Raw genomic sequence first — 26,543 nt, 5'->3', positions numbered from 1 at the left:
AGGCAGATAAGAAAGATGAGGACAGGCTTTTTAGCAGGGCCTGTTGCAATAGGACAAAAGGTGATGGTTGCAACCTAAAGGAGGGGAGATTCAGGCTAGACATGAAGAAGAAATTTTTCACAATGAGGGTGGTGAGACCTTGTCCCAGGTTGCCCAGAGAGGTGGTGGATGCCCCATCCCTGGAGACATCCCAGGCCAGGCTGGACGGGGCTCTGAGCAACCTGAGCTGGTGAAGATGTCCCTGCTCATGGCAGGGGTGGCACTGGATGAGCTTGGAAGGTCCCTTTCAACCTAAACTTTTCTATGATTCTATGAAACTACTGTTCTTGTTGCTCCGGAGATCTCAGTGTACTCTATTGCTCTTTGTGTTGTCTGTACTTCCAAGAAGTAGAGCTGAAGCGCAGGAGAAAATATGGCAAAAGACTAACCATGGCAGAGAACAGATAACAAAATCCTCTCCTGTTAGAGCAGACAGATTTTCATCTGAGAAGTGACGGAAACTGAGACAAGAAATTGCAGAGGGAGAAGGGAGTTTACAGGCAAAGAAATGAGATTAATGAATTGTACGTGGGCACAGAGTGAGCGGAGCCAAATATGTGCACACAAAGGGAAAGGCTGCAGTGGGATTATCCATGTTGGGTTCTCTGCTGCTGGAAGAGTTGTCTCCTTCATGCAGGCCATCTATTTCTAATTTCTTCTTCCAACTTACTCCTGCTTTCTTACTCTCTCTTTTGGGCTTGTCCTGACAATTGTACAGCTACATCATGTACAGCTGCATCATGTGGCTGTTCCAGCTGAAAGTATCCTCTTCCCTAATGCAATTTCCCTGATATAGTTAGTGTTCATTTGGTTCAGCTCCTTGATCTGACTTGCCATGTAGTGACATGCGTGCTGTCAGTGGGAAGGGGAATTTGGTGGAAATATGTAGTGAAAGCTATAGCAAAGAAAAAAGAAGTGTCTCATTTTTTGTGAGCTACTGTAATTAAATTGCATTAAAGCAGTCAAAGATTTCAATCCAGGCATTAAATGCATGGAAAGGGGAAAAAAAAGGAAAAAAAAAAAAAAAAAAAAAAACAACAATGAAAGTAAAACAAGGAGGAGTACTGGTTGGTTCAGGATTTGAAAGGAGGTTAAAAAGCCTGATGAAAAAGGCTCTGTTAAAAATAGCATCCCAAAGAGGCTTATTTTGTGCCTATTTTCATTTTAAGCTGTCTTATGACCATCTTTAAAACACTGGATTGGCAGTGAAAATATAAGAGTACTGAGGAAGATATTTTACTCATTTTCTGTTCAGTGCAAATTTAAGTGGTTTTTAGTTAGAAAGGCTTTGGATTACATATTTATTCAGGAGGATAAAGAAGTATTGAATAATGACCCATTTGCAGGATGACTGATCCTGTAGAAAGATAGTACATGATAGCAAAGTTAAGGGCTATAAAGTAAGCGTGCTGTTAAAGATGCTAAGTATAGTTTGTATGGGCAACGAACCAGATCATTCCATGACAATTCTTGTAAGCCAAATAATATTCATTAGTGTAAAGTTTTAGTGGTGTCACATATATTATGAGAGTCAGTTCTTGCATACGTATGAATCTGAAATCGTGACTGCTGGCAGTTGTGCATTTGACACTAAATTGTGCCAAGACTATTTGGGCAGTAGTCATTTTGGACATCAGTGCAGAAACAGTATGGGTAGATGTCATCTCATGCTGATTTCCTTTCAAAGAGTGAAGAGTTCAATCTAGGTCCATTTTGCAGTCAAAGAAAAGAAACAGAAACCTGTGGAGGACAAGTCATTTCAGTAAGTTAGATATTTAAAACAAAGAAAGTAGTTATTCCTTCCATTTTCTTCATTTACTACAGAAGGAGTGTACATAGCTCATGTCAATTAGGGAGAAACTCTGAATTTAAGTAAATCCCTTTTTCTGGTTAGTATAGGAAAGACCCACAAGTGGACCTTGATGTTATGTAGCCCAGAATCGTGGTGTGTATTCACATATAAGTATGCACACATTTATGATTATTCTCCTGAGGTTTTAGGACCTCACCTTGTAAAGCTGTTGATTTATGTTGTCATTCATTTTTCTTCATATTCACTTAGGATATCTCCTTCCAGGATATACATTTAGCACATTTAATGTTCTGTGCTTCAAAGATTTTGAGCCTACAAAAAGCTAAATCCATGTATAACTGCACTGATGCAAGTTTATAAAGATCAGGCTTCAAATAATTATAGTTATAAAAAATAAATAAAAGTTGCTGTCATAAGGTTTCCTGAAATCTAATGATCTTTGAGGTATAAGTTGTACATGCTTGGTGCTGACTACTTCAAGATAACATTTGTAAATTCTGAGCAAAGTTAACCAGTATGAATTTTACAAGTACTATGTACTATTGGTATGATTGTAATGCACCAGTGTCATGTTGGAGGAAGGGTACCAGAAAAGCCTTAATTTGAGAGTATTGTGAAATCAATAGATAACAAAACAGTAGAAAAATTAATCGTAATACAAAGCAATAGAAAAGTGTAAGTGTTGCAGGCTCACACTATGTACTGTCCACTCCTAGGTTTTTTGGTGTAATAAGCAAGAGAAGGAAGGAAAGCAAAAATATATTTTAAGATTAAAACCAAGAACAAATTGCCCCACTGTGTTATTATTATTGCTTCCCATGCTATGATGTTTAATAACAGAATGAATGGGAAATATTATTCTCTAATAACTTTCCTAGGAATGACTCTAAAGCATAATTTCTACATTTTTACAAGTTGGCTGATATGCTGAAAGAGCCAAGGAGAGCCTTTAACAGTAAGGATAAGTTCAATCATTTATCTTGCAAATCTGCTGTTCTAGTAAGCATTCCTTTCACTTTGTATATCTTGTTTTTAAATAAATACACATATTTTTATCCATAACTCTTGTTTAGTAAAAAGCAAGTAAACAAACAAAAGTGTACTGTGATTCTTGGTAATCTATGCTGGTTCTTGGTAATCTTGCACAATAAAAAAATTATTCTTACTACCAGAATCCTTGTTTTACCTTTTGAGTAATTCATACCATATTATGTAAGGGTATTAAAGAACTTATAGATGTGCCTAGGCTTAAGCAGGTTGGATAGCTGCTAAAGCAAGTAAGAAGGAAGTGCCAAGAAAAACTCACAGGCATGTGGCAAAGGAGCAGAGAGCATGCCTGAGCTGAAAGAATATGGTACTTCTGTTTAATTCACTCCCCTTTGCAACTGATTTTATAATCAAGGAAAGATGTGACTTTTAGGATTCTGATGTAGGTTGCATAGGTTGCAGAAAGGCTATAACGAGGAACTGTTTGTAGATACAAGTAGCATATTTTATTGAACCAGCTGATAGGCGAAATGAACAGGCATTCAGGCACGTGTGTTTTTCTTCATGTCTGAAGCAGCAGTATTTTATCAATTGTTATCACGGATATGCATAATACTATTACATTGCTGTGGATTTGTGGTGCATCAAAGACCAGGAAGTGTTAAAACTGACAGATAATGGGATTATCTGCAAATGGAATTAAGTGCCCTGGAGGATCGAGCACAGGGTTTAAAATAGAGCTGAGGTGAGTCATTTTCTTCCATCTAGTCTTTCTTATTATGAATCTCTGTCTCATCAGCTACTGATGTGATGTCCAGTTACCATCCAAATGAGTTTCTTCCTGCATTGCTGTGCTGGTTTGACTGAAAATGAGTTAATTTTCTTCATGCAGTTAGAAACCTTTCTTTTTCATAGTTACCATGCTCATTATTTGGACTTAGTTTGAGAACAAGAAATAGCACCCCAGGACAGAGTTGATGTTTTTAATTGCTCTAGTCTGAGAGCCAAGGACCTTCTGAGTTCTTCCCACAGGTGTGAGGCATCGAGGAAGGGAGGCATGGATGGGGCAGAGCTTGACTGACATCCAGACTGATCAGTAAGAGTATTGCATACCATTAGCGTCATGCTTATTATTTAAGGAGAGTTGGGATCTTCTGGTTTCTCTCTCACTTCTTCACCTTCTTTGGTCTTTTTGTCAGAGCCAGGGGAGTTCTGTTTGGGATGTTTAGTTTGGCCTTTTGCCTTTTTGCAGAGGCCTCTTGGCCTTTCTGCCTTTCTTCCTTTTTTTCTCTCTCAGGAATTGGCTGTTCGGGACCAGGTGCTGCTTTCTGGGACTGACTGCTTGGTATGGAGGGAGTTAGTGAGGAATTGCATTTAGTATCTTTTATTTTATGTTCTATTTCCTTTATATATATATATATTTATTAGTAGTGTATTAGTATTTTGTTATTTTATTAAACTGTGTTTATCTCAATCTAAGTTTCTGCCTTCCCTTTTGATTTTCTGCCCTATTTGGGGAGTGGAGAGGCGGGGTGAGCAGACAGCTATCATGGTTGTATTACTAGCTCTGGTTAAACCATGACAATTGCACTGTTAACTGTTCTTCTGCCTATTACCAATCCTCACAAAACCCCTACCAAGCAAAAAAAGCCCAGCTATCCCAAACTGCCTTGACTCTGGCTTCAGTAAGGGGTCAGCTAACTGGACTCTCTGAGTAGCTGTGTCACTGAGGGGTTAAGAAGATCTTATCTTGAACGGGGAAAATAATGTTGAAGGAAGATTTGGCATTTATATTTTAATAAACAGTTGCAGGTTGTCTGCCATTAACACTGACCAAGACAAAGCAGGCCCCTTCAAAATGTATATTTGAAGGAACATTACAAGTGAAATCTGGATGTTCTTTTCTTAAAGAGAACATAATTTGATTTATGAGCATAAAAATGTCAAGCAAAGGCTTAACCAAGTTCACTCAGACAGAGATGTAAGTATTTCTGCATACATGCAGCAACTTTTTAGACCATTTCTTGCAGTAACGAGTATCTGCCACTTCTTTCATACCTACTGATTCTCATTGTTGCTCTGACAGATTGACTTTCCATATGCTAATGACCATTTGCCAGAGCCAAGACTCCGTTTTCTCTTTTGTCTTAGAAACTGAATAAATTATTTTTTATTGTATTTCCTTCTTAAACCTTTACTGCTGCAACTAAAATGCCTATCACTTTTTCCCTTTTCAAGTCTTTTATATAAACGGTATTTTACCTCAGAGCATGAATGTCCATTATTAGGCTTAAAGAAAGAATGACATGTAATATTCAGCTATCTTCTGCTGTATCGTGTAATCTTATCTATACAACTGTGGTGTTTCAAAAAATTATTTTGGAAACAACTATTTTTTTTTTTAAATTTTTTTCCACTTAGATAAAACTGTTGACTTCAGTAGTACTCCTTGTGAGTAATTACTATCTGACTTCAAAATTGTGGCAAAGATATTTACATAAGACCCAAAGTACTGTAAAGTAATAAACTGCCAGATGAAAATTATCAGTATGACTGGAGATAAGTAAAAGTATGGAAGCGTTCACAGTCCAGTCCAAAAGTATGTATTCATTACTTGTTCAAGACACAACTTCCACTAGCTGCAATGAGAGTTGTGGCTGTATGACAGCTGTTCTGAAAAAATAACAAGGCTGAAAATGTAACATGCTCCCATGAATGCCTATTTGTCTGTTACTAAAAAATGTTAAAACGAGTTATACCATTATAAACTTTAGAAGTTATTTGAACTGTGTCAAATAAACTGAGAAAAGACTTACAATTCATAAAGTTTTATTGAAAAGGCTAGCTAAAATGAAGAAGCCATAGTCCAAGAACAAAAATTTCTGGATATAGATTCATATATTCAATTTGCCTGCAGTACTATACTTTAACATTTACTTGAAAGCATGAATTAACATTCTACAACATTATTGCAAGTCTTTGTTGCAGCTATTAATGAAATTCATTAGTTTCAAGTTTTCTACAGTGTTTTGTCCTGTTAAGACTGCACAACACTATGTACTGATTAACATACGCTAATAGAATGGGTGACAATATTTCAATATCTGACTCTTAATCTTTCCACATCAACTGTGAATTTCTCAGTTTTCTTTTTCTTAATACAGTCTCCTAGATGAGAAACCATTCTAACAATTTTCTTTGCAAAACAATAATGCTGGACATTTTTTGAAACAAAATACAAGTCAATGATCCTGTCAGGTCAGTGTTCTGCTTTAGCCTCCTGTGAACAGGGGCAGGGACAGAAGATATAATGTAATGTATTTGTCATGAAGTTTTGTTTCTATCTAAAAGTTTCATAGCAGACCACAGGCAATGTGTTGCAACCTCTTAAGAAATTCCAAATAAATACTTTCATGCAGATTGCTTAAGTCATGTAGCTAGGGATATCCTTGATGAAAGGGCACATTATATTAGTAAAGTTGTGGGTTTGTTTCATAACCTGCTGGTCTTTTTCTTGTCATTTGGAGCCTAAATCCAGCATCCACATTTTTGAGCCAGATGAACTTCTCTGTGCCTGACTCCATTCCATCGACAGATGAATAACATTATGAACTCCCTTTCAGGAACCATATCCAGCTAACGATTAGACTAGATTGGAAAGAGACTATTAACATGCACTCAGGTTGTCTATCCTGAGGTGAGGGGAAGTTAATTATGTCTAGTTCGTGCCCTCATCATTTGAAATCACTCATGAATATGGCCGTCATGATGCCTGTGCACAGATCTGCAGATCTTGCAAACCGGAGGAAAGTTGGATGTGTCTGACAAGATACCCATGCCACAGCTAACAATGGACATCAGAAAAGTGTGTGTGGCTCCAGAGGAAGTCTGCCGTGACATTCCCTAAAAGAATATGTTTGTGGCCTTGGGAGTGCTGCAGATTATGCTCCAGCCCTTGCACAAGGCTCTGCTGAAGGCAAAATTTACCTGTGCAGAGAACTGTACTTGAACAACGACACTTGCATTGTGTGTAATAACACAAAATAGAATTTTGAGTTAAAGCATTGTTTATCAGAAGAAAAACTAATCTCCAGTATCGCTTTGCAGGAATTACTACTATTGCCTGCAAAAATAGGTCAGTGTTTTCATCTATGTACAACTAACTGCATGTGAATCACAGTAATCAAGAGCAATTAATTTGTATTTGTGTTGTGCATGTAGTTGCTGCAAAAGAAGCGGACATCCAGTGATTTTACTGTGTGTCTTAAAAACTGAAGGGATATACAAGAGAGAGAATTTTTTTTACGCTGAGGATAGTAAAACACTGGCCCACGTTGCCCACAGAGGCAGTGGATGCCCCATCCTTGGAGACATCCCAGGCCAGGCTGGACGGGGCTCTGAGCAACCTGAGCTGGGTGAGGATGTCCCTGCTCATGGCGGGGGTGGCACTGGGGGAGCTTTGAAGGTCCCTTCCAACCTATTGTATGATTCCAAACTATTGTATGATTCTATAACTGCAAATATGATTTGTGGTTTTAAGTTGAGATGGTTACGCAGTGTGTGGGTTTCTGAGTTGGAAAGAGATCAATACGAAGCACGAATGGTGTCTGAGGAGAAAAGAGAATGATGATCTTGCTAAGGAGGGAGTAAGAGTTGGAGAACAGTGACAGGATCTGGAATTCAAAAGGTTAGGGTAGTGTACATGAAATCAGAAGTGTTTGATGACAGCTGAAAAAAAAATGTAAAGTGGAAAGGACATATTTCCTCTGTCCTACATCCTAAGGGAAATAGCTGACTGGAGTGCAAGTCTTGTTTATTTCCCTTGGTTTCTGCTGTGGACAATTTTATGCCTTTTTGGACTATATATATTTTACATTTAGTAATTCTCTTTCATCACTTTTTAATAATATTTCATGTCCTAAGGATAACCACCCTGTGAGATTCTCTTCTGCTCTTTCTGTGTCATTAATGCAACACTAGTAATGAGACTTGACTCATACAAATATGAATAGCATAAGTTTAGACTGTTGCATTTTTTAGTTCCCACTGGAATGCTCAGCAGGAGGACTAACTGGATTTTAATCTATTTGCTGTTATAATTAGGGTCCAAATAATATTTCCAGTTTGTTGGTTTTGGCTTTTTTTTTCCATTTTCCCATTATTAGCGGAACATAGTGAAAAAGGATAAAGTTACAATCACTGACAGTTTAAAGTGCGGTGAAACAGTGAAAACTGACATCTTCATATATGATGACAAGAATAACAATATAAAAATAGCACTGATGCACAGAAATGCCAATTGACTGTGAGGTTCTGTGTTAGGTAATTATGCATAGTTTCCTTGTTACTGGGTATATTTTACTCAAGCAACAGACCAATGCAGTAAATACAGAGATGGATTTGTTTCAACTATGTAAAGAATGGATTTTGAGAGTTTATTTTAATGTAGAACCTGTAGACATCAGTGTTGTCAGAACATGATAAGCCTCCAAGTCTCTGATTATTATAACATACAAAATTATTTGCAGTCCCTCAGCAAAATTTTTACAACATAGAAGATTTTCTGTCGTTGCAGAGGTTTTTCTGTTTGATGTAAACCAACATCAATGGAGAATATTTCTAACATAAAATGGAAAATTAATCTGGATTTAATAGTGAGAAAAGTAAACCACAAAAAAATAGAGTGTAGCAACCAAGGCCCTACACTTGGGCCAGCCGGAGTGTGAGAAGTCAGTGACCGAAACAGTATAATCCAGGCAAAAATAATGCTGCTGCTTCCTGAGTGTGAAGTTAGAGGAAGAGAAGGAAGAGGCCTTGAACCTGGATTTTCTGTAAACAAAGCATGTATTCTTTGGGAAGATAAAATCCTCCTGTGAAAGGTCTTGAAGTGATGCAGCAAAAGTCTTGCATTAACTTGCTGCAGTAGTTTTATGAGATGACTGGTGGGGGAAGAACACTGTGGGCTTTATATAGAAACACGAATGTAGCTGATGAAGGGTATAAGGAACTGAAAAACAGCACTGGAAATGGGAAAGAAAGTTCTCTAGCTTTGAAGCTGAGGCATATGAGCAGCAATAATGAGAAAGAAGTTGCGGAAAATGTCTTATAAAGCACTGAACGCATTCTCCAGCTTTTGGAGCATTTTCAGGTCTCAGCCTGTGTAGCATCACTGTATTGCCTATTCTGATGACCACATCTCAAATTTGGGTATAATCTGTCGTTCTCATTCAATGGAAGGGTTAGGTGAGAAGCTTAAGACTATTTATTAATGAAAAGCACTGTATAGCCATCAAGTTTAAATATCATTTTATCAGAAAATATTCTGGTTACTCAGTTAAAAAAAGATTGGAAGATGGCTGGACAATCAGTTTAAATTTATTCTCCATAATAAAAATCCACAGAACAGGACTAGAGGGAAATGTGCAGAAATGACCTAAAGCATTTTGCACTGGAGGAGTGAACCTTAGCTTTTGCTGCATCCAGATGGAGACACCTTGATCATTATAATCAGCACGCTCCATTTGCTGCGTTAAAAACAAGATAAATATTTAATCACAGTGCAATTAAGTCTGGATCAGTGCCATTGGTTTATAATGAATGTATAGTTAGATAGAATCTAATACAGTACTAAGTCACTCATGAGCCAGGCTGAACAGATTTTTTTTCTTTTTTTAAAGCTGATATTTTGAAAATGTTCATGAGATGAAAGCATGTGTAACTGCTAATTATTTTTACCACTTTCATGCGTTAACTGGAATAACATATAATAGTCAATTAATATTATCAGTATTCCGCATAAACTGTGAATGGTGTTCTGCAAAGCCCATTCTTTTCAGGTTAAAATAACCAGACAAATAACAAGCTGTAGGTATAATAAATAGTTGTTGCTACAAAATTCATTCATAACCTAAAGCAAAATAGAATTAACAGTGCCAAATTCCAAAAGGAAATCAAATGAAATGTATTGATCTATAGGACCTATTGTGTTTTTTCTGGTTTTATTTTTGTTTTCTCTTTGTTTTACAAATATTAAAGTATGCTGGGCAAGCAAGAATTCATTACACTTCAGAAGTCTTGAAGGATGAGGTAGTTCAAAATACATAAAGTTCAACTTCCTTGGGTTTTAGTTGAACTGAGACACTATTTTCTTTGAGTTGTGTCATGATGCACCAATATAGTGGGAGCTGGGCCCTAAAATTTTTAGATGTTTATGTAAATTTTGAACCCATAATGACTTTTAAGGGCAAAAAAAAAATCTGTAAGAAAGAGCAAATACTGGACTACGACATATTCATTTGTTACTGAAGATGCTTCATACTTAATTGGCAGAATGAGCATGTTGACTAGAAGAACTCATTTTCATGATTACAGCCCCTTCTGGCAGCAGGTCAATAGCACATCTGCTGAGAACGCTCTTCAAATGTCCTCAAAACTGTGCACTGCTGAGCAGGCAGCTGAGATGTAGCTGTAGTTTTAAGTAGTGATCAAACATGCTGTTCTTTGGACCCAGCTGCATCCAGAATGTTCTTGGGAAAATCAAATTTTCCTCTAAATACAGGTGAAATCTACAAAATACTTGAGCAGAAGCTTAGCCTTAACCACAAAGATGTTGCAGAGGCTCAAAGCACGGGTATGAGACATAATTCCTTGTCCTGCCTTGCCGGAATGGTTATGTCATGCTTGTGTGCTTGACCCTATAGATAGGCTGATAGATAAGTATGTATTTTGATATGATTAATGATCCTCAGAACTCAGCAAATGCAGGATAATTTCTGTCGAGTTGTTAAAATGGTCTATGAAGTATCATGACTCCCACACAGACACACAGCTGGGGGCATTCAAAACCAGCCTCTGTGTCAGGTAAGCCTTGCACAATCATATTAAATTAACAGGCAAAATGGTAAATGTGAGGAAGATCAAGAGACCCTCAGAAGCTTTTGTTATTTCCTGCCTTTTTTATGCAACAAAGCAGTTTTCTGTCATAACCTGTTGAGACATTCCTGCTGGATTTGAATGCTCATTTATGTATTTCTGTGGATGATGGTCTCTTTTGAATAGGATTATGTTATATTTTGGACCTGTGTCTGCTGAACTTTGAAATCTATAACTCACATTTGAAGGGTCACACCTTCCAAAAAAGTTTTTAAAAGGATGATGAGGAAAGAAAAAGGTCAATATACTTCTGAAAAAGAGGACGTCTCTCATTTGTGCATTTATAGGTCGTATAAACATAATTTCTAACTGTAAGGAGAAAACATACATATTAGTTATAAAAAGAAGGATGTGAAATCTAAAAATTCAGAGATTAAGCTCATCTCAAATCTTTGTAAGATATCTAATGCAGATTTTTAATTAGTCTCACTGCTGGATTCTTCAGCTTTCTTCTCAGGTTGCAGGAACTGATGAGAAGTAGGGATGGGGTTGAATTACGTGGACACTGAGCCTAATTCAGTGTGATAATCCTTAACTTCCTCACCATGGGAAGCCTGTGCTATTCTGCTAGCTCCAGCAGCAAGGAGATTAATTCTTTTCTTCCCCAAAATATGAGAGAAGTCATACGTACCACTGTTTTCTTTTACACATGTTCATTTGAAACTATAAGAGCTCTTTCTAAGTAAGCTCTGTCACAGCTTATTTTGAGGACTTTGCTTTGGCAGAAGCATCATCTAAAGTGTTATATATCATCAAAACATAGGCAAAGGGAAGACTTCAAACAACGGATGTTAAAACTTTGCAAGAAATCTCTGATGAACATTTTGACTTACCAGAGGGGAGAAAAAAACAAAACAAAACGAAACTATTTGGCATATATGTAGAACCAAGAGGAAGTTAAGAAAGGCTAGTGGTATGAAGGCAATGAACTAGACAGTATTCTTCTTTTACAATGAACTGTAAAATCATTTGATACTTTTTATTAGTTTGATGATAACTCCAATATTTTTTTTGATGGGATTCGGAGCTTCCTATATTATCAGAGTAACATTATCTATTAATCCTACTTCAGTAATATTCCACAAAATAAATGAAGCAATTAGCTTTGTAGCTAACAGTATCTTCATCTTGATGTATATCAAGGTCAATATCTAATTTAGTATTTTTCATTAAAGTTGCATTATTTCTATGTGAAGAAAAGATGGATAGATACCATCAAAAGTGTTAATATTTATATTGCACTGCCTTTAATTTTACTTTTTAAAAATCTGATTATTTGGCTTGTGTCACTCCATTAGAGTATATTTTTCTTTTTAGTTTTTCTCTTTACATTTTTCATATTCCTCATTTAATCCTGTCTTAGTAAGAAATGATGGTTTATGATTTTTGATTTTCTTGTTTTAGCACAGCAGCAAGCACACTTTTGAGTGTGGGGAATCAGACATTGAGGAAGATGTGACTAACGTACAGTTCTTGCTTAACTACCTCACCTGTAACTGCGTGGTATTTTTTAATGTCTTTCCCACCAAAGCAGTAGCAGATTTTATATTTGGCCAAAAAAAAAATACACTGTTTGGTGGAAGCATGAGAAAAAGCTTGTTTTACAGATGACTGTCACTGATTCAGGGAGTGGTATGGGAGTCATAGAATGGGGGTTGATTGTTTTTTCTTCTTGTTATGGCTGCTATTTAACTTCTTTCTGATTTATTAGGTTTTACTAAGCTAATGTCTACACCGTTAGCCACTGTACTTCCAAGTTTGCCTGTGTCATATTTTAAGTCCAAGGTCAAGATTTATCAGAAAAATATCTGGCAAAGCATCTGGAGGCTTCTTGACAGTGCAACATCAATGCATCATACAAAATGTGTCCATTGTGTCACTGGACATCTGCACGGCTGCCCTTTCAGACAGGCTGTCCCTGATGAAGTTTGCACTGGCACTGCCAATCACTGCAAATGAGCTCATGCATGGCTCTTGCTGTCCTCGCTTGGGTGAGGACTGGGAGGGCTGCCGTACTTCATCAGCAATGCACTGGAAACATTTTTGTTTTCCCTAAATTCTAATGCATCCTGGACACTTAGAAGGGACAGTAGTTAGTGTCATACCTCACAGGTTCAGATGCAAACCTGAGCAGATGAAAAGCATTGACAGAAGATAGAGTTAGTCTACCACCAGAGTGACTCTACTACCCCCTTCTCAGAAGGGACACTTTGTGGGCATCAGGTCCTCAGCACCAGCCCTCTTGCTCTTCAATCCATTCCCATTGTACCATGTACCTTGCTCATGTAGATACAGTCTGTAGTAAAACTAAAGAATTGGTTTGAGAACAATCACAATTTTAGGTAATGACATTCACATACACATGTTTAAATGTGCTTTACAACTCTCAAAGTTTCTATGCTTTTTTGCTTGTTTATTTGTTTGCTTTTTTTCTCAAAAATGGAAGACCATGCAAAAAGAAGTAGCTCAAAATAAGACCAGGTATTTTAAGAAATACATTTCCTCCAGAGTCTCAGGGTAAAGATGTAGAAAGGTATTTGAACACTTCTTTCTGTTACTTCAAAAGAATTTGAATATCATACAAGACAAAATGAAGAGTTTTCCTAAATAGGCTAACTCACTCTTTGTACATTATCATTCTCAATAATTGCATTCTTATTGGTGAAATGATGCTTTCCAGGCTTTTCTTGCTGTAGACAAACTAAGTTTTCCTTATGTAATTACCACTTCAGTACTACATTATGCAAGATTTTATTTTTATGAAGTTTTAGTTGACTGTACTTGTCAAAGAAGAAACCATAACAAGGTTCTGCCTTGAGCCCCTTTGCAACCCTACTGAGGATGCATTTGTTTGATTTGTCCATCTATAAAAATCTCAGATTTTAGTAAAAGCATCTAAATATTTCACACCTACTATGCTTTAACTTTCATTTTTTTTTTCAAAAGTAGTGTGGGATTTCAATTGAATAACAGAATAATATGTTTTGGACTATACTTACTATGTTGGCTAATATGACTGAAACTGCACAAAGTAGAACTCAAAAGAGCCGCAAAGTGAATAGATCTATTACTTTGAGTGCACAATTAATCTTGTTGACATTATTTTATATGAATATGGATAAAAATGCCTGGAAAGCATACCATTGTATTCCATTGCTCATTAATATTGATGAAATGTTGTTGTTCTCTTTGTGTTAGAAACCACTTAAAGATTACCCACAAAAGTATTATAGTGCTATTGATTAAAAAACAAAACCAACCAAACAAACAATAAACCCACCATCAAAACGACCTCTGAAGTCCACTTTTTTTTGAAAATCAGTTGACAAGTTTGGTTGTTGGTGGTTTGTTTTTTTTTTGGTAAAGAGCAATATTTTTTAATTTGCTGTTATAGATCTGATTAACCAACAATATTAATGAGATTGTCAGGGAATTAATTATCCACCATTCAATATAGTGCTATTTGAAAGTCTATAGAGCCCTATGGAAGTTAGCTGGGACCCCTCATCATCTGACAGCAGTGCTTAAATCATACATACCATTTTTGATACTTAAATGGAATGATGGCAGAATTAGGGCTCAGAACCTTCAAGACACTCAAACTTACATAACATACCTCAGGCATCCTGTAGACTGAGGGAGGGGGAAAAAAAAAAAAGAGGATCATATACTTGAAGATTCATGCACTTTAAATATCCTGGAGGTGTGTAAACTGGAGTATGGTCCTCTGGAGAATTAGGAGAAACAAGGTAGGTTGATATAGGCTTTTTAAAGTTTCAATCATCCATTATTTTAGAATGCAGATGAGTCTAACCCATGTCCTTTTTAGAAACTTATTGTTAACTAGTGAAAATTAGATGATTGTTGTTTACTAGTTTCAGTGCATTTAATTAGGATGTTTCATTGCTCTCAAAATAATTTTCGAACTACCAGTTTCTATTAACAACAACAAAACCAAACAAAAACATGAACAAACACAAAACTAAAACAAAAGTACACAACATTCAGATTGCAAATACTGCTGTTGTATGTCTGTGACCAAACAACAACCGTTATCAGGCAAAAAGAAAAAAAAGTGTTCATACTGTTGGTATCGGTTGTTTGGTTGGTTAGTTGGTTGTTTTCAGTAGGAGGACATCGTAGAAGACTGACGTTAGTTAGAAATGCTGGCTTGAACCACTACATTTATTACTGTGCACCTCAAGCGACCTTTTAAGACTTTGTACTCTGGACTGATCTGAGAAAATGCAAAATCTAAAGAAAATCAATGGAAGTATGCTGAACATGTGCTTAACAAGCCATATGGAGAAAGCAGCAAGCAAAATGAGAAAGTAATTATTAAAAGATTTATTGTTCTTGGAAGATTAGAGATCCTCTTGCATAGAAATAATTAACATATCAGGCTACCTGCAGGTACTCCTCAAACTGCAGCACTGTGATAGAGATTTGAAAAAAAGATACACAGCTCATATTCATTGGGAGACCAAAAGTGCAAATTATTGAACATATTCCCAAAATATTAAAGAGGAGAAGTAACATGAACACAGTCTGTGATAGTTGAAAGCCATGAGTCTTCCTAGAACAGTTAAAGGAATGATATATGTTGTTTGGAATTAAGAATGTAGTGTATCGTTACATCTAATGTACAGAGTGGATGAGGAAAGGCAAAAAAGGCAACAGCCAGTCTCCTCCTTTTCATCTTAATGATTTTTGCCTTTTCTTTTACTACTAATTGCATTTAGAATAAGCTGCTGTATATTCATGTAATCTATTTATTGGGTTCAGTGAGACATATACCATGTTTAATGATGCACACAAGCATAACTTCTGGAGGATTTTGTCCTAGAATAGGTTGATGAAATAAGTTGTAATAGGAATGTGTACATGGATATTTTCTCAAATTGCTATTATATGACCACCCGGGCAATTATAACTGGGGAATGTGTTCTGACATCACTGTCATTCTGTTAATTTTTATCTTTTGCAAATTCATATTTTCTTTGAGAGAGCAGTTTTTACTAGTGTGATGTTCTGAATGAATGCTGTTGCTTTGAACGCCTGTCAGATGTTGGGTTTGTAATTCAAAACATAAACTAACAGACAGACCCTCAAAAACCTTAAACTTAGAGCTCTTCTAAGTCTAAATCATTGAATTCCCAGTGCTGATTGTCAGTAAATTATGCTGTAGAAAGAAGTTCTTTTCTCTTTTGTTTTCTGTTTTGTCTGTTTTTATGCAATTTTAATTGGGTGAATAATTATGACATTGCATTTCAATAAGCAAAGATTAATTTATTTCTGTGTACATGGAAAAGGTTGAAAATAACATACTTTATATTGAATTCATGAATCTTTTCACACACAAACTTGCATGTGAGGCCTTTCAAACGGTGATTACCAGTTCTTTAAAGTGAGATTGGAAAAAAAAAAAATCATCAAAATGCTGAAGTATTTTCTTCTGGTAGAAGGTATATTACAGGTAGTATTATTAATGTAATAAAATGTAAAAGACTTTTAACACATGCCATTAAATGAACAAACTTTAGACTTCAGTTCAAAACACGCTGTTATTTAAAGCTATATATAGTCATTCCAAACCAGACAAATTAGACCTCACTGCTGAAATTTTAGTTATCCTAGCATGTGGTTAGTTGGGAAAAAAAAAATTAGCCAGAAGACCTTTGTGAAATCAACTTGAAGAGGATGTGCTAAAAAGGCACTTGAAGGAAAAAAAAAAAAATTAGTTTGTTTAGTAGCTGCTAGCTGCTGGCCAAGGTAGTCACATATTCAGAAGGTCACCCAAAGACATAGCAGATATCTCCTCAAACTACTAACATGACATATAGTGATTATTCAGGGATATTGTACATGTCACTCTGTGCATGATAAGCACATTTGATTAATACATATTTCCTCAGTGGTATAAAAGTTAGAATGCCTGTTATCTTTAATAGGAGGGCAAGATTTAGCTTCTCTGTCTCCTGTCTTCTCCTACATTAAAAAATAATGTTGTGATTAATGATTAGTGACATGCTTCATATTTTTTCTTATTCATAAAAATCCGTGCTGGCAAGTTATCTGAACTAAGTGAAGAGTATATTTTAGTGGGTTTGTGGAATAAGAAGGTCTACATAAGGGATTTTGTTTCTTTAATGAATGCATATAAATGACTGAAATTATTATGGTTGTTAATATGTATCTATATATACTTCTTTTTTTTTTTTTTTCCCCTCTCTCAGGACCCTGCCTTCCTAATCCATGTCATAATGGTGGGATATGTGCAATTAGTGAAGCGTACCGAGGTGACACATTCATAGGATATGTTTGTAAATGTCCAGAGGGTTTTAATGGGATTCACTGCCAGCACAGTAAGTTCCACATGGTAACTTTTATTGTATTTATAGATAGGAGCTTTTTTATTGCTTACAGTGTTGAGTATTAATATTGGATCTGGTTTTCTGAATTATGTCAGTCTGTGGCGTTTATATTATGAGCAAGTTAATACCACTGCATACTACTACTACCTTCAGAAAATGACCTTACTTCCAACTTGCTGGACAAAAGAGTGCATCATTTGCTACTCACATTCTAGAGCATGGTAAGGAAAGGTAACCACATTTAGCATGGATTTAATGGAAAAGCATATTTGAAATAGTGGGGAATCTTGGAATTGTTTGTGAGTTTGTTTTGGTTAATGCTAAGCAAAAGTGGAAAGAATAACTGAAAAGAAATTTGTGAATAAATATTCTAGATGTTTCTTTACATATGCATTTATAAATTATGAAGATACGTATTGAATCACGATACTTAAATTCAAGATTAGAAGTTCCAGATTAAAATCAGATATACATTTAATCCTGTTTAAAATACAGTATCTGGACCTCTTTCTAAACATTATCATTTTTTTGAAGAGGTTTTCCAGGTTTCAGGTCAGATTGGAACAGCAGGTCGGTATAGTAGTCTTAAGAGTGTTTAGTTACTGAACTGACAAGTAGTCACATGGAAAAAAGAATCTTGAGATTTCAATAATATCTCATGCAGGGATTATATAGTAAGATCTACACTTCACCAATGAAAATTTTTAAGAAGTAGATAGATGTTATATTTTTTGTACTCATACTGAAAATCACAGGTCTGTTTTTCTCCAATTAATATTATCAGAATTTCTGCATGATAAAAACCAATTAGTAAGAGCTATGCATGTTCTTCTACAAGTGACTGATCAGATCATGTTCTCACCTATAAACATAATCTGCATTATCTTGTTTTGTTTGGGTTTTTTGGTTTTTGCTTTTTTTATTCATATGGAAAATGCATTTAGAGCGAGTGCTTGCCTAAGGAGAAAATCATGTGCCAAATTCATTTTATTTTGTGCAATAAAGCACAGTATGGTTCTTAAAATCTCATGTTATTCATGCATTTGGAAGCCAACCATTACCCAGTTAGGAGGTTAAAAACTCAAACAAACCATCAAGAATCCAGTTCCATTTGCACATAAAATATAAATCCACTCATTCAAATCAGAGTGAATAAGCACTGAATCCAGTCTACCTTAATTAAGTGCTCCATTTAGATATTTGTATATAATTTGAAGTGTCAGGAACCAATACAGTGCAGCTCAAATAACTACTTATGTTCATTATGTCCCTTATATGCTCAGTGGAAAGTGTCTTCAAAGACCTGAATATAGATATTTAATTTCATTAAGTTTTGCCACACTCTCAGTTAATTATTAAGGTAAAATATGCAGTCCCACTAATTTAATCTAGTTAAATTATGTGTCTAACCCTTCCACTGGGAGCATGGAAATGTTGGATATTATCCACTCCCTTGGGATCTGTTCCATCTAGCCCTGATTCTTGGAATGACCATCTATTGGAGCTGACTGTCAGCAACAGTCCTACTGACTTTATTTTGTTTTAATCATCATATCATGAGAGTACTCAGTCAAGATGGGAGACTGAGTTCATCATGTAACCATGATGGCAAAGGATAGTAATTGCCAGACTTTAAACCATATAGCCAGGAGTTCAAGAGTCTGAAGACCAGGAGAGCAGACAAGATTATGTCTACCTGTACCTCAAAAGTTATATCAGCTTAAAAATTGTACCTGGGCTAAACTGTGGCTGTGGTACCTTGTGGTTCCCAATCCTGTTCCTTCCAATTGAATGCATTTTACATGAGTCTGCCACCTCATAAGTGAAGCAAAAGTCATTAAATAGTGGAAAGATAAGAAGCTGTACCTTCATCCTCATGGCTGTTGTACATGAGGGTACAGATAGACCACTTCTGTAGGCCATTGATGTCCAATCCTATGGAGGAGCTGACGTGAAAACATGTGGTCTAATCTTCTCGGGCACACTCCATCGTGAGACAAATCATGCAGTCAACATATGACACACAACGCTTCTCCTTCCATTACATGTCAAAGAGGTGAGCTCTGTTAAGAACACAACAAAGTGAATAACACCACAATTTTTTATCAAGCAAGACGCATGCTGAACGTGCACTGTCTGGAAAGTAACACGTCTTTTTACCTAACACATGAAAAAAACATACTGTAGTGCATTATGGAGTGATTCAACATAGTTGTTTCCTGGGCCCCCAGTGTCCTTTTAAAAACATTCAGGTATGTAACAGTTAGCTAATGATCCTGATAATCAGCAAAGTGTGTTTATACAAATTTCAGAATAAAGTAGAGCTCTCACATGGGTGATTCAGATTGACTGTGGGGAGACTAGAACTCAAGAAGGCATCTAAAGTGATCTGAGATAAAACAAGTTTATGTGAACAGTTACTCTTTTGGGGAGAATAAAATTCAGGCCTTTTCAGATAATCTGATTTAAGATGTGATAATAAATCATATATAATATATAGCTGTTCAGAGGGTCTCTAGAGATGTCAGCTATGAGAAACAGCAGATGAGATTTCTGCAATCAGGAAGAAGTATGGGACTTCCAGTGGTGGACTTAATATAACTCTTTTATATGATATCCCTTTAGCTCAATTCATAAAGTTCCTTTAATACAAATTCCTCTGCTTCATAAAGTTTAGCAATTCAATTCTGAACTTGCTGTAAATCAAGTAAGAAGTCTATCATAGTAGTTCCATCATAAAAAGGTAAATTAAAATGACCTCATTGCAAGACACGTATCTTCATCTAAACTGCTAAGATTTCAAAAAATTACATTATATTTCTCTTCTACAAGATTGTGGGGGGGTTTTTTGGTCTTGTTTTTTTTTTTTTTTCATGTCTAATATTCTGTCTCTAAATAAATCAAGCTAGATGATTGATTTTGCAGTCAAGATAGATTCCAAAGCTGGTATTTTGTCATTTTGCATCAACAAACATCCTGTCAATATTTCTGAGATTCTTTGACCTTTTACCCATGTAAATAATTCATATGTGTTTATAAAAAAACATCATTAGCAATTTCACTGATTTTATATTCTAGATTTATTGCAAAACTGATATTAGTTGGCAGTGGTTGTCTGAAGAGGTTCCAATTCCTCAGTGGCAAAAAAGGAAACAAAGTTTCCCATTTCAAGGCTCATAAACTAACCAATGTTTGGATGGGAAAGTCTACCTCAGTCGCAAACCTGGGCAGCTTTTTGTGGTGATACCCAAGAACAAAATGTTCTTTAGATATCCCTCTGTTATTTAAGAGGAATTTACTCATCTACTTGGTATGAAGATTCTTCCCAAACCCTGTCCAGGTTGCAATTTGTCATGCTATTAATGTGTGGTGATCTGGCTCTCAAATGTGCTATAGATAGTATCTAGTGACAAGGAGAGAGGAGTTGTTTGCAAAAGCTATCTTGAGGCGAGTCTCCCTACAGTCTTACTACACTGAGTAAGCAGCTCTTCCAGAGACTAACTTAGAGCACTTTAATTTCTGAAAATAGCATACAATTAATGCTCAGGAAGATTAAGGTGTACTCTGTGGTGGTGATGCTCATTCTTAAGAGCAGAAAATCATTTTTTTCCTTCAAGATCACTTTGACTGAAAGCCATGTAAGTACATGTCCTAGCCATTCACCAGAAAGAAGCATGTAATCATTGGCTGCATTATAATTAACACTTCTTTAACCATGGATTTCAGGAAAGTCAATCTTCTGAGACCTTTCTGGCTTTAATTGAAAAAGACCTACTGCTATTTGTGAACAAGCATCTGTTGTTACACCGTTATCAACCTCATTTATCACTCTTCATATGCCAAATGAAAATGATGGACAAATAGTCACTGTTCAGATAACTAATGCCTTCATCTACATATAGAGGGATTATTCTGTTACCTGTTAAAACAGCCTAGAAATACAGTTTGCAGAACAAGTCAAGATCCATGGAAATATCCAGAAGACTGAAATGGACAGTTTTTCCACAAAAAAAAAAAAAAAAAAGATACATATAATTGAGATATATTGATAATATGAATTACTGTGATCTTCAGATAGAGATTGCCTGCTTAAAAAATAGGAAACTGAGACAAATAAATATCTTGGCTCAAGCAGTAGGTGACTGAGCTAAGACAACCTGAAGTCCAGAGAGAAAAAGCATTAAATCTCAGGTGACAGACCAACACTGGGTACTTCTCAGAAAGGGTCAAGACACCCTCATCATGAAAAGATGGGGGCATAACTTGAAGATTTTGTTTTATTCTGTAATAGCCAGAGATTGGCTTAAAATCTCAGGTAGGAAGTATAATATCCCCTCCAATTTTGTTTCAGTCTTGTTGGCATTTGCTTATACAGCATTGTTTATTCTTCTCTTTCAACACACTTCCAATAGCTTTTTTTTTTTCTTCTTGAGTTCCTGACCTTAACGATTTCCTGATGCATTGAGTTTCATAGTCTAATTATACCGTATGTTGAAAAAACTTCATTTTCAATTTCAAACCTGCTATCTTTCAGCATCTTAAAATATTTCTTTGTGTATTATAAGGCTAGAAGAAAAGCAGCTTTTGAGTACCTCCTGTATGCCACTTATATTTTGCATACATTTGTTATGCTTCTTCTTATTTTTCCAAGGCAAACAGTTGAAATTTTTTCCTTTTCTGTTTCACATGAGAGTTTTTCCAGGACATTTAAATGGTTTCTCAGTAGTCTTCTCAAAATCTTTTTTGTTCTGTGGTGTATTTTACTGTGACAGTGACCTATACTGAAGACAAATTCCTGCCATTTGTTTGGTAGAAGATCCCCACAGTACTTTACATATTCTTTAAGCAGCATTTTGTTGGAAGTTTCAAGTTTTCCTGTTTTAACCAGAACTGGATGCTGAGCTGAGGTTTTTATTAAGCTGCCTTCTTTGATGCCTAAATTTCTTCCATAAGACATCCTAGTGGGAGGAATTAGATCTTCCCGATTGCTTTTGGGTTTTATGGGGATATTGAACAGAAGGGAGGATTTCTTATGACCAGTACACTGACTGAACTATACAATGAATAGTACTTTCAAGAAGATGTGTGTTTCTATGGTTTAAAAGTCACTTAGGTTGCCAATAGCCATTATAAACATATTTTGTAGGAGGATTAATCTCTCTTCCCCTAATTACTGTCTTTCTTAAAGGTTAGTATTATTTTACTGTGGAAATTAATGTTCCAAAAATACATGAATTGCTGTTTGATTGCCAAATAGATTAAATTTGTTCATGTTCTGCATTAAAAAGATAACAAATGGAGATAATCTGCACATACAAGTTATTCTATTTGAAGTAGAATAAATACTGAGTTTAAAATTATTTCTTTAAATTCAATAATAGTTATCCCATTGTAATGTCAACTTCACACATTCCTTCTTTTATAACGTAAATATTATAATATGCCTTTTCAGTAGATTTCCTCAGAATGAGAATAACTATTTATATTCCTGAATACATTACACAAAAAACTAGCAGAGTCTTGCAAATGCTGCGTGAACACTTTACAAAAAAACCCTACAAAGATTCCCTTGTAGGTGTTTAATAACTAGATGGCTTTTTTGAAAGCAATGTGTAAATGATCTTACATGGCTTTGTGAAATGACAATGTGAAAGAATATACGGATTATGCCGCTACAGTTATTTTGTAACAGATAAATATTGTAAGAAAACAACGAGTAGTTTCAGGACTTACAAGAGGTTCTTCACTAACAGACAGGGAACTGGACACTGATTACCCTGCTCTCTTCCACCTGTATTTTCATGGGTTGTTTTTTTTTTTTTTCTTAAGCTATCATACCAGAGTTTGCAGTATGTATTTCTTACATGCAATATCTCTTAAACAGATAGAGTATTTCAGATGAAGGCATGATGACACACTCATCATTCAAACCTCAGCTTACGTCAATATGAGGTTTTCTTGGATAAGAGCCGCAACGAGTTCAGTATTTCTTGACATGTTACGTTCATTCTTTATCACTTAATACTGCATTATTCCGTGCAGTATCTACTATAAAAATATTTTCAGTTTTCTTCAAAATTATGCATTCACCAAGCAAAAGCTCTTATCTAGGATCCCGATTTCATTTATTCTTTTGTGTTCTCCTTTTTCAGGTTCCCTTTCGTTTCAATTCTGTTACAAAAAGTGGTACAGGGTTGTTTTCTTCACTGGAAAAGTTCATTTTGTCATATCTAAATGCTATTATTTCCGTCCCTTTTCAGAACTTCACTTCATAAAATAGGTATTTCATACTGTTTTCTTTCTGAATTTCATTTCCAAAATTCAATATTCTGGTTTTGGCAGTTTTCCAGAAGTGTGAAGGCTGTCCATTTTCTTTTTGTTCAGTCTTAGCCTTCTGCACAGGAATGTTCTCAGTGTTCTCTTTGCAAGGATTTGACATAGAAAGGCTCTGCAAATTAAAGCAGACTTTAATTGGAATAACAGTGATTGGAAGACATAAACTCACCTTGTTTGTTAGTGTGGACCTTTAAGTAGCTCTACTGATCCTAACTGATGTGTTATTGTAAAATTTTACCTTCATATTTGTCATTTTAACAAGGAATACACTTTGTAAATGAGCCTGCTTTCCATCCCTTTATATGACTCCACCTTTCTCACAGGCAAAGAATGCTTGTTATTGAGAGCAATGTCCTTAGCTTTCTGTGAGGTCATAAGCTCTTTTCTTAAAGCTTTGAACATGAGTTTCTTTGACACAGCCTTGAGATTCTAAGTGACTTGTAATATTGAGCTGCTCCTAAACTGTCATTTAAACAACTATTCTTCAAGAAAATGCATCAAGAAGAAAACCTAAAGACAATGTATTAACCACATTATTACATCAGTACAGAATTAGTGTTGTTGGATATATTAGTATTTGAAACTCTGACACAGTAGGTTATGTAGTTTGTATTAGAATAATAGAATCGCAGAATGGCTTGGATTAGAAGGGACCTTCAAGGATCATCTAGCCCAACCCAACCACCATGGACAAGGACATCTTTCACTAGATCAGGTTGCTCAAAGCCCCATCCAACTGACCTTGAACACTTCCAATGATGGGGCATCCACAACTTCCCTGGGCCACCTGTTCCATTGCCTCACCACCCTCATCATAAAAAAGTTCTTATGTCCAATCTAAACCTACACTCCTTCAGTTTAAAACCATTGCCTCTTGTCCTGTCACTACGGGCCTTGGTCGAAAGTTTCTCTCCATCTTTCTTATAAGACCCCTTTTTAAATTGAAAGGCTATAATATGGTCTTCCTGGAGGCTTCTCTTCTCAAGGTTGAACAACCCCAGCCCGCTGAGACTTTCTCCAAAGGAGAGGTGCTTCAGCCCTCTGACCATTCTCATAGCCCTCTTGTGGAGGAGGATCCACTCTAACAGGTCCATGTCTTTCTTGTACTGGGGACCCCATAGCTGGGTGCAGTACTCCAGGTGGGATCTCATAAGAGTGTAGGGAGATAATCACCTCCCTTGACCAGCTACCCAGGTTTCTTTTTATGTAGCCCAGAGTAAGACCGGCTTTCTGGGTTGACTGCCATTGCACATTGCCGGCTCATGTCCAATCTTTCATCTTTCATCCACTAGTTCCCCCAAGTCCTTCTCGGCAGGGCTACTCTCAATCCCTTCATCCCCAGCCTGGATTGATACCGAGGGTTGCCCAGACCCATGTGCAGAACCTTGCACTTGGCCTTGTTGAACCTCCTGTTTTTCGCATGGGCCCACTCCTTGAGCTTGTCCAGGTCCCTCTGGATGGCATCCCATTCCTCAGACATGTCAACTGCACCACTCATCTTGGTGTCATTTGCAAATCTGCTGAGGGTGCTCTCAATCCCACACAAGAAAACAATCAATAAATAATACTAGAATTATGGATGATTAGATGAAGAACATCGGAAGACTGGAGCTGAATAAAGCATCTGTTTTCTGCTACCTCTCCCGACTTTTTATGCCCATTTAGGTAAACACAGAAAATTATAAGACAATTTCAGCCTCTGTGATGGTTTAGGATCAACAGAGCCACACTACAGCTTTAAAGAAAGGATTGCTTTCAGTCATTGTTGTGCACACGGATTCATTACAGATATAGCAACACATTTCTGTGAGGAAGATAGCGAAGATAAATGATATCTGGAAATGAAATCTCACTATTTAATGAGACAAAACTTATCATTTAGAATTTTGTGACACAGTGGCACAGTCTGATCCGTGTAGGAAGCAGCTGTTAGAAACAAGATGAGTTTTGTAATTTAGATCTTTTTCTTGTTTTTTTTTTTTTATTGTTTTGCTGCTGTAAGGACTACTGTGCTAAACTGTCTGTGTGTGTAGGTGTGTCAAGGATGCAGAATTAAAATATTTTATTTGTGTTATGAATTCATGCTGGCACATGGCTATGCAGTTCTCTATTACTATATAGAATATTAGTATTTCCATTGTTCATTGAACTAGTTGAAAATTATATGACTGAATTTAATGTTTGAAACAGTTCACATGGCAATTTTTCTAAAAATCAAAGAAAGAAAACAATTTAGTTGTCAGGTGTGTTTTTATACTACAGACCCAGTGAACAGTTTGAAGAAGCTGAACAACTTTCTGGAAGTAAGATCCAGAAATGTATTCAGTATTCCAGCTACCCTTTTGAAATTATAAGAAGTATTTATTCATGTGGATGCACTTTTGAGATCAGTGGGTTTATTTGTAAGTAAGCGGTACATAGAGAGAAGGATATAGCGTCAGACTAATTGCTTATGTGTGCAAAACTTTAAAAACCAGTACTTGGACTTGAAGTTCAATATAATGAGATAATAGTCTGATAGTATATACCAATCTGCATTACAAATGTATTCCTTTTGTATTCATAAAATATCTCAAGCAAAACTCATGGTGCTGTCACATTTGCATATGAATGCCCAGGATATTATTTTAGCTTGCATTTATTCCGATGTGTTAAATAACATATAATTATTTCTATGGGACATCTGGATGAGTGTTTTAGTTTGAATCAGGAGTGCATTTTTAAAGAAAATCTCTTGATCACCTCCACTTACTGTAATTTTCTTCCTGTGACGGCAGTCTCAGAGCACAAAAACTGGATCCCTTTGAGATTTAAATAACCTAAAAGAAAACAGTCTGGTAGTCTAAAATTCCTCATGTACACATTCTAGTAGATAAATGGGCATTCTGTCCATGCAGCCAGCCTAGAACTTGTACAGATAAAATGTCTCTGAGATATGTGTGGGGTCGTGCACACGTTGTGTCCTCAGCTCTGATCATTTCACTCTACAGCTATAATTCTGTAAGACAACACTACTTATAAATAATCTGTCTGTGCCTATGCTTTTCTCCGAGTACAATGAA

General features: G+C 36.1%; 1 protein-coding gene across 2 annotated transcripts in view; it reads left to right on the top strand.

Moving 5' to 3' along the window:
- EDIL3 (EGF like repeats and discoidin domains 3) overlaps positions 1–26,543 on the top strand; it is a 259,148-nt gene that overhangs the window by 113,663 nt on the left and 118,942 nt on the right. For both annotated transcript variants that reach the window (XM_065656136.1, XM_065656135.1), the window contains one exon: positions 17,008–17,136. In XM_065656136.1, the coding sequence (XP_065512208.1) occupies positions 17,008–17,136 (129 nt within the window). The remainder of the gene's footprint in view (positions 1–17,007; positions 17,137–26,543) is intronic.

This window comes from Caloenas nicobarica, chromosome Z, assembly GCF_036013445.1.
Source record: "Caloenas nicobarica isolate bCalNic1 chromosome Z, bCalNic1.hap1, whole genome shotgun sequence".
Taxonomy (NCBI): Eukaryota; Metazoa; Chordata; class Aves; order Columbiformes; family Columbidae; genus Caloenas; species Caloenas nicobarica.
The sequence above is the reverse complement of the archived record's forward strand: the minus strand, read 5'-3'. Positions and strand labels throughout refer to the sequence as shown.